Source organism: Salmo salar, chromosome 16, assembly GCF_965601325.2.
Source record: "Salmo salar chromosome 16, fSalSal1, whole genome shotgun sequence".
NCBI classification, from domain to species: domain Eukaryota; kingdom Metazoa; phylum Chordata; class Actinopteri; order Salmoniformes; family Salmonidae; genus Salmo; species Salmo salar.
This window is the reverse complement of record NC_138306.1, coordinates 96,635,415-96,645,000: the sequence shown is the minus strand read 5'-3', so window position 1 is coordinate 96,645,000 and position 9,586 is coordinate 96,635,415. Positions and strand designations below refer to the sequence as shown.

The following is a 9,586-nucleotide window of genomic DNA, read 5'->3' as shown; positions in this document are numbered from 1 at the left end:
AGTGCACTATATAGGGGATAGGGTTCTATAGGGCCCTGGTCTAAAGTAGTGCACTATATAGGGGATAGGGTTCTATAGGGGCCCTGGTCTAAAGTAGTGCACTATATATAGGGGAATAGGGTTCTATAGGGCTCTGGTCTAAAGTAGTGCACTAATATATAGGGAATAGGGTTCTATAGGGCCCTGGTCTAAAGTAGTTGCACTATATATAGGGAATAGGGTTCTATAGGGCCCTGGTCTAAAGTAGTGCACTATATAGGGGATAGGGTTCTATAGGGCCCTGGTCTAAAGTAGTGCACTATATAGGGGATAGGGTTCTATAGGGCCCTGGTCTAAAGTAGTGCACTATATAGGGAATAGGGTTCTATAGGGCCCTGGTCTAAAGTAGTGCACTATATAGGGGATAGGGTTCTATAGGGCCCTGGTCTAAAGTAGTGCACTATATAGGGAATAGGGTTCTATAGGGCTCTGGTCTAAAGTAGTGCACTACTTTACTGTGGTTCAGTATGAACACATCTAAGTGGAAGGAGCTAGAAGCAAGAGAGAGACCGAGAGACAGACAGACAGACAGACAGACAGACAGACAGACAGACAGACAGACAGACAGACAGACAGACAGACAGACAGACAGACAGACAGACAGACAGACAGACAGACAGACAGACAAGACAGAGAGACAGAGAGAGACAGAGAGACACAGAGAGACAGAGAGAGAGACAGAGAGAGAGACAGAGAGAGAGACAGAGAGAGAGACAGAGAGAGATGGCTAACCAGACCTACTAACCTACTAACCTAACCAGACCTACTAACCTAACCTACTAACCTAACCTACTAACCTAACCTACTAACCTAACCAGACCTACTAACCTACTAACCTAACCAGACCTACTAACCTAACCTACTAACCTACTAACCTAACCAGACCTACTAACCTAACCTACTAACCTAACCTACTAACCTAACCTACTAACCTAACCAGACCTACTAACCTAACCTACTAACCTAACCTACTAACCTAACCAGACCTACTAACCTAACCTACTAACCAGACCTACTAACCTAACCAGACCTACTAACCTAACCAGACCTACTAACCTACTAACCTAACCTACTAACCTAACCAGACCTACTAACCTAACCTAACCTACTAACCTAACCTACTAACCTACTAACCTAACCAGACCTACTTCAGTCATGGGAAAAGGGCTATTATCTATTGTCTTCTTTCCCCGTCTCTGCCTCCATCACTCTCACCCTTCCTCACCTCTCCTGGAGGTTTACAAATCTATATTTGAGGAGGCGCTATGGTGAGGCCTCTCTTCTGAACTCCAAAGAGAGGAGAGGAGAGGAGAGCAGGGGAGAGGAGAGCAGGGGAGAGGAGAGGAGAGCAGGGGAGAGGAGAGGAGAGGAGAGGAGAGGAGAGGAGAGGAGAGGAGAGGAGAGGAGAGGAGAGGAGAGGAGAGGAGAGGAGAGCAGGGGAGAGGAGAGGAGGGGAGAGGAGAGGAGAGCAGGGGAGAGGAGAGGAGAGGAGAGGAGAGGAGAGGAGAGGAGAGGAGAGGAGAGGAGAGGAGAGGAGAGGAGAGGAGAGGAGAACACTGTACTACTCTGGTCAGGAAAACATGGGCGGAGAGAGGAGCAACAAAGTGGTCCTACACAAACCTAGGTAATCTCAGGAAGTGTGTGTATAAGTAGGTACACACGCACGCACGCACGCACACACACACACACACACACACACACACACACACACACACACCACACACACACACACACACACACACACACACACACACACACACACACACACACACACACACACACACACACACACACACACACACACACACACACACACACACACGGTAAGTGTGATTGCTCAGCTCCACTGCCGACTGGTAGGAACTTTCAGAAGCAGCAATAACAACTCAACAACCCCTCAGTTTAAGAGCCAGAGTCAAATGGAAACGGACCATAAGGACCTTTTCATGACTTCTGAAAGCAGCTCTGTGTGAGGAGGCGCTGGGAGGTCAGAGAGGCTGGGAGGCCAGAGAGGCTGTGTGAGGGAGGCGCTGGGAGGCCAGAGAGACTGGGAGGTCAGAGAGGCTGTGTGAGGGAGGAGCAGGGAGGTCAGAGAGGCTGGAGGTCAGAGAGACTGTGTGAGGGAGAAGCAGGGAGGTCAGAGAGGCTGGGAGGCCAGAGAGGATGGGAGGCCAGAGAGACTGTGTGAGGGAGGCGCAGGGAGGTCAGAGAGGCTGGGAGGCCAGAGAGGCTGTGTGAGGGAGAAGCTGGGAGGCCAGAGAGGCTGGGAGGTCAGAGAGGCTGGGAGGCCAGAGAGGCTGGGAGGCCAGAGAGACTGGGAGGCCAGAGAGGCTGGGAGGCCAGAGAGGCTGGGAGGCCAGAGAGACTGTGTGAGGGAGGCGCTGGGAGGCCAGAGAGGCTGGGAGGTCAGAGAGGCTGTGTGAGGGAGGCGCTGGGAGGCCAGAGAGGCTGGGAGGTCAGAGAGGCTGTGTGAGGAGAAGCTGGGAGGTCAGAGAGGCTGGGAGGCCAGAGAGGCTGTGTGAGGGAGGCGCTGGAGGTCAGAGAGGCTGGGAGGCCAGAGAGGCTGTGTGAGGGAGAAGCTGGGAGGCCAGAGAGGCTGTGTGAGGGAGGAGCAGGGAGGCCAGAGAGGCTGGGAGGCCAGAGAGGCTGTGTGAGGGAGGCGCTGGGAGGCCAGAGAGGCTGGGTGAGGGAGGGCAGGGAGGCCAGAGAGGCTGGGAGGCCAGAGAGGCTGTGTGAGGGCGGCGAGGAGAGGCTGTGTGAGGGAGAAGCTGGGAGGCTGTGTGAGGGAGGAGCTGTGAGGCTGTGTGAGGGAGAAGCTGGGTGTCTATATGAAGCCTGTGAACGACTGGTTCAGTCTATATGAAGCCTGGTTCAGTCTACATGAAGCCTGTGAACGACTGGTTCAGTCTACATGAAGCCTGGTGAACGACTGGTTCAGTCTACATGAAGCCTGTGAACAGACTGGTTCAGTCTATATGAAGCCTCGTGAACGACTGGTTCAGTCTATATGAAGCCTTGTGAACGACTGGTTCAGTCTACATGAAGCCTGTGAACGACTGGTTCAGTCTACATGAAGCCTGTGAACGACTGGTTCAGTCTACATGAAGCCTGTGAACGACTGGTTCAGTCTACATGAAGCCTGGTTCAGTTATATGAAGCCTGTGAACGACTGGTTCAGTCTACATGAAGCCTGTGAACGACTGGTTCAGTCTACATGAAGCCTGGTTCAGTCTACATGAAGCCTGTGAACGACTGGTTCAGTCTACATGAAGCCTTGTGACGACTGGTTCAGTCTACATGAAGCCTGTGAACGACTGGTTCAGTCTACATGAAGCCTGTGAACGACTGGTTCAGTCTACATGAAGCCTGTGAACGACTGGTTCAGTCTACATGAAGCCTGTGAACGACTGGTTCAGTCTACATGAAGCCTGTGAACGACTGGTTCAGTCTACATGAAGCCTGTGAACGACTGGTTCAGTCTACATGAAGCCTGTGAACGACTGGTTCAGTCTACATGAAGCCTGTGAACGACTGGTTCAGTCTACATGAAGCCTGGTTCAGTCTATATGAAGCCTGTCGAACGACTGGGTTCAGTCTACATGAAGCCTGTGAACGACTGGTTCAGTCTACATGAAGCCTGTGAACGACTGGTTCAGTCTACATGAAGCCTGGTTCAGTCTATATGAAGCCTGTGAACGACTGGTTCAGTCTACATGAAGCCTGGTTCAGTCTATATGAAGCCTGTGAACGACTGGTTTCAGTCTACATGAAGCCTGTGAACGACTGGTTCAGTCTACATGAAGCCTGTGAACGACTGGTTCAGTGTACATGAAGCCTGTGAACGACTGGTTCAGTCTACATGAAGCCTGTGAACGACTGGTTCAGTCTACATGAAGCCTGTGAACGACTGGTTCAGTCTACATGAAGCCTTGTGAACGACTGGTTCAGTCTACATGAAGCCTGTGATGACTGGTTCAGTCTACATGGAAGCCTGTGAACGACTGGTTCAGTCTACATGAAGCCTTGTGAACGACTGGTTCAGTCTACATGAAGCCTGTGAACGACTGGTTCAGTCTACATGAAGCCTGGTTCAGTCTATATGAAGCCTGTGAACGACTGGTTCAGTCTACATGAAGCCTGTGAACGGACTGGTTCAGTCTACATGAAGCCTGTGAACGACTGGTTCAGTCTACATGAAGCCTGGTTCAGTCTATATGAAGCCTGTGAACGACTGGTTCAGTCTACATGAAGCCTGGTTCAGTCTATATGAAGCCTGTGAACGACTGGTTCAGTCTACATGAAGCCTGTGAACGACTGGTTCAGTCTACATGAAGCCTGTTGAACGACTGGTTCAGTCTACATGAAGCCTAGTGAACGACTGGTTCAGTCTACATGAAGCCTGTGAACGACTGGTTCAGTCTACATGAAGCCTGTGAACGACTGGTTCAGTCTACATGAAGCCTGTGAACGACTGGTTCAGTCTATATGAAGGACAAAATGGTTTGTGTTACTGGCAACAGAGACAGTAACAGTCGTGGACTCAGCAGTCCACAGCGTTCTGCGGGGACAGACGACTCATGAGGAGAGAGCCAGGGATGGTCAATTAATGACAGTGGATTGATCCTTTATCCCTCCTGAGCTACGGAGAGTCCTCAAGGAGTTTCTAACTCTATTCCCCGTCAGGAGGGACCCTCTCAACGCAGATGCAGTGACAGGCCTGAGGAAGAGGAGTTATATTGTTCCTCCTGCTACCGTGGTAACCATCACCGCCCTGCACTCTAATTTAACACCGTTCATTACTACCACAGGAAGTACAGTCACAGGAAGTACAGTCAAGTTAAAAGGGCAGAGGAGGAAAACTAATGGTCCCTTTTTTTATGTACGAGAGAGAGAGAGGCAGAGACAGAGACAGAGAGACAGAGACAGAGAGGGAGACAGAGAGAGAGAGAGAGAGAGAGCGAGACAGAGACAGAGACAGAGAGACAGAGACAGAGAGGGAGACAGAGAGAGAGAGAGAGAGAGAGAGAGAGAGAGACAGAGATAGAGAGAGAGAGAGAGAGAGACAGAGAGAGAGAGAGAGAGAGACAGAGAGAGAGAGAGAGAGAGAGAGAGAGAGAGACAGAGACGGAGAGAGAGAGAGAGACAGAGAGAGAGAGAGAGACAGAGAGAGAGAGAGAGACAGAGAGAGAGAGAGAGAGAGAGAGAGAGAGACAGAGAGAGACAGAGAGAGAGACAGAGAGAGAGAGAGAGAGACAGAGAGAGAGAGAGAGAGACAGAGGGGAGAAAGAAATTGAGACTCCCACATCCGCAATCAAAAAATAAAACTGACTAGAAAACGTTACTCAGAGCTTTCTTTACACATAAAGGCTTTTACAAAACCCCAAATATCAAAAGGACTTGATTGTCAATGTAACTGTTATCTTTATGGATAAATAACAGCTGATTTAGAAGGGCCCTTTCTATTGGTGGGACTAAAGTTGAACGGACCAATCCTTACCAACCTCGTGTAGTTCACTGGTGCTTCAAAACCTGTTACATCCTCTAACCTCACTAGTCTGACTCACCACCAATCTCCCTCTCTGTCCCTCTGTCCCTCTCTGTCCCTCTGTCCCTCTCTTTCTTTCCCTCTGTCCCTCTCTGTCCCCCTCTGTCCCTCTCCCTTTGTCCCTCTCTCTCTCCCTCTGACTCTCACCCTCTGTCCCTCTCCCTGTCTCCCCAGATCATTTCCATACTCCACTGAGTCTGAACCTGACATCCACTTTGATGTCATTTCCCAGTCAAATGACAAAATTCCACCATATTTTCTGTTAAGCAGCTGGTCTTCATTAACCTGTCTCTCCTACTACAGAATCAGTCTCCCCCCTGAGAGACAGCTGGTCTTCATTAACCTGTCTCTCCTACTACAGAATCAGTCTCCTCCTGAGAGACAGCTGGTCTTCATTAACCTGTCTCTCCTACTACAGAATCAGTCTCCCCCTGAGGGGCTGGTCTTCATTAACCTGTCTCTCCTACTACAGAATCAGTCTCCCCTGAGAGACAGCTGGTCTTCATTAACCTGTCTCTCCTACTACAGAATCAGTCTCCTCCTGAGAGACAGCTGGTCTTCATTAACCTGTCTCTCCTACTACAGAATCAGTCTCCCCCTGAGGGGCTGGTCTTAATTAACCTGTCTCTCCTACTACAGAATCAGTCTCCTCCTGAGAGACAGCTGGTCTTCATTAACCCGTCTCTCCTCCTACAGAATCAGTCTCCCCTGAGAGACAGCTGGTCTTCATTAACCTGTCTCTCCTACTACAGAATCAGTCTCCTCCTGAGAGACAGCTGGTCTTCATTAACCTGTCTCTCCTACTACAGAATCAGTCTCCTCCTGAGAGACAGCTGGTCTTCATTAACCTGTCTCTCCTACTACAGAATCAGTCTCCTCCTGAGAGACAGCTGGTCTTCATTAACCTGTCTCTCCTACTACAGAATCAGTCTCCCCCTGAGGGGCTGGTCTTAATTAACCTGTCTCTCCTACTACAGAATCAGTCTCCGCTGAGGGGCTGGTCTTCATTAACCTGTCTCTCCTACTACAGAATCAGTCTCCTCCTGAGAGACAGCTGGTCTTCATTAACCTGTCTCTCCTACTACAGAATCAGTCTCCCCCTGAGAGACAGCTGGTCTTCATTAACCCGTCTCTCCTCCTACAGAATCAGTCTCCTCCTGAGAGACAGCTGGTCTTCATTAACCCGTCTCTCCTCCTACAGAATCAGTCTCCTCCTGAGAGACAGCTGGTCTTCATTAACCTGTCTCTCCTACTACAGAATCAGTCTCCCCCTGAGAGACAGCTGGTCTTCATTAACCCGTCTCTCCTCCTACAGAATCAGTCTCCTCCTGATCTCCAGATCGTAAAGTCCCTCCACGTCTCCAGGACAATACCCAGGCTGCCCCAGGACAATGCCCAGGCCGGCGCCTGCTGAGTGGGTCACTGGAAGAGCTCTATTCCTCTCTCCCGGGGTTTGTCCTGGGACCATGGCAACCTGTGCTATCCCAGGATCCCGCTGGGCTGGCGACATGAACACTGACAGGGAGCCGCTATTAAATCAGGGGGGGGTAGAGAGGTGGGGAGGACGACGAGACATGAGGTATACAGGGAACAGAGACAGGAGAATAGACTGGACCAATTACCTTAAAAGGAGGTGACTGACTATGTCTCTGTCTGTCTCTCTCTCTCTGTCTCTCTCTCTCTCTGTCCACCATTTCTTTGGTAGAACAAACAGCAGCCAGGTGGTCCGGACACCCGACCTGTCCTCATGACTCTGACCTGGTGTCTCCACGTCCCAGATGGCGTCTCCACGTCCCAGATGGCGTCTCCACGTCCCAGATGGCGTCTCCACGTCCCAGACAGTAACAGACCTGGCGTCTCCACGTCCCAGATGGCGTCTCCACGTCCCAGACAGTAACTGACCTGGCGTCTCCACGTCTCAGATGGCGTCTCCACGTCCCAGACAGTAACAGACCTGGCGTCTCCACGTCCCAGATGACGTCTCCACGTCCCAGATGGCGTCTCCACGTCCCAGATGGCGTCTCCACGTCCCAGACAGTAACAGACCTGGCGTCTCCACGTCCCAGATGGCGTCTCTACGTCCCAGACAGTAACTGACCTGGCGTCTCCACGTCTCAGATGGTGTCTCCACGTCCCAGACAGTAACTGACCTTGCGTCTCCACGTCTCAGATGGCGTCTCCACGTCCCAGATGGCGTCTCCACGTCCCAGATGGCGTCTCCACGTCCCAGACAGTAACTGACCTGGCGTCTGAACCAGACTAGTCACTGAACCAGACTAGTCACTGAACCAGACTAGCCACTGAGCCAGACTAGCCACTGAGCCACTGAACCAGACTAGTCACTGAACCAGACTAGTCACTGATCCAGACTAGTCACTGAGTCACTGAACCAGACTAGTCACTGAACCAGACTAGTCACTGAACCAGACTAGCCACTGAACCAGACTAGTCACTGAACCAGACTAGTCACTGAACCAGACTAGCCACTGAACCAGACTAGTCACTGAACCAGACTAGTCACTGAACCAGACTAGTCACTGAGCCAGACTAGTCACTGAACCAGACTAGTCACTGAACCAGACTAGTCACTGAACCAGACTAGCCACTGAGCCACTGAACCAGACTAGTCACTGAACCAGACTAGTCACTGAACCAGTCTAGCCACTGATCCAGTCTAGCCACTGAGCCACTGAACCAGTCTAGTCACTGAGCCACTGAACCAGTCTAGTCACTGAGTCACTGAACCAGACTAGTCACTGAACCAGACTAGTCACTGAACCAGACTAGCCACTGAACCAGACTAGCCACTGAACCAGTCTAGTCACTGAGCCACTGAACCAGTCTAGTCACTGAGCCACTGAACCAGTCTAGTCACTGAGTCACTGAACCAGACTAGTCACTGAACCAGACTAGCCACTGAACCAGACTAGCCACTGAACCAGTCTAGTCACTGAGCCACTGAACCAGTCTAGTCACTGAGCCACTGAACCAGTCTAGTCACTGAGTCACTGAACCAGACTAGTCACTGAACCAGACTAGCCACTGAACCAGTCTAGTCACTGAGCCACTGAACCAGTCTAGTCACTGAGCCACTGAACCAGTCTAGTCACTGAGCCACTGAACCAGTCTAGTCACTGAGTCACTGAACCAGACTAGTCACTGAACCAGACTAGCCACTGAACCAGACTAGCCACTGAACCAGTCTAGTCACTGAGCCACTGAACCAGTCTAGTCACTGAGTCACTGAACCAGACTAGTCACTGAACCAGACTAGCCACTGAACCAGACTAGCCACTGAACCAGTCTAGTCACTGAGCCACTGAACCAGTCTAGTCACTGAGCCACTGAACCAGTCTAGTCACTGAGCCACTGAACCAGTCTAGTCACTGAGTCACTGAACCAGACTAGTCACTGAACCAGACTAGCCACTGAACCAGTCTAGTCACTGAGCCACTGAACCAGTCTAGTCACTGAGCCACTGAACCAGTCTAGTCACTGAGCCACTGAACCAGTCTAGTCACTGAGTCACTGAACCAGACTAGTCACTGAACCAGACTAGCCACTGAACCAGACTAGCCACTGAACCAGTCTAGTCACTGAGCCACTGAACCAGTCTAGTCACTGAGCCACTGAACCAGTCTAGTCACTGAGCCTAATCTCCAGATCAGAGTGAGAGGAGGGGGAGGGGGAGGACAGACCAGGCTCTGTTTGCTGTGGGCCCCGGCAGACAAAGTCCCCTCATTCCTGCACCCCTCCCACCCCCGTCTCCCTGTCTCCCCCCTATCCCTCCCTCCACCCCCGTCTCCCCGTCTCCCCCCCATCCCTCCCTCCACTCACCTTGGAAGGCTGCTACGTTCCTGGAGATGAGGAACTTGAGGCTGGCGGAGGAGGTCTGGAGGAGGTTCTGAACATCCCGTTGGGCCGCCACCTGGTACCTGTCCTCCATCTTCTTAGTACAGCATGTCAGGTTCCTGGACTGGCACACCTGGAGGTCCGAACCTG

At 51.5% G+C, this 9,586-nt stretch overlaps 1 protein-coding gene across 2 annotated transcripts in view; it reads right to left on the bottom strand.

Moving 5' to 3' along the window:
• The window catches only part of LOC123728080 (glypican-5-like), a 46,063-nt gene that overhangs the window by 10,908 nt on the left and 25,569 nt on the right, over positions 1-9,586 (bottom strand). For both annotated transcript variants that reach the window (XM_082963224.1, XM_082963223.1), the window contains exon 2: positions 9,422-9,583. In XM_082963224.1, coding sequence (XP_082819350.1) covers positions 9,422-9,583 — 162 coding nt within the window. The remainder of the gene's footprint in view (positions 1-9,421; positions 9,584-9,586) is intronic.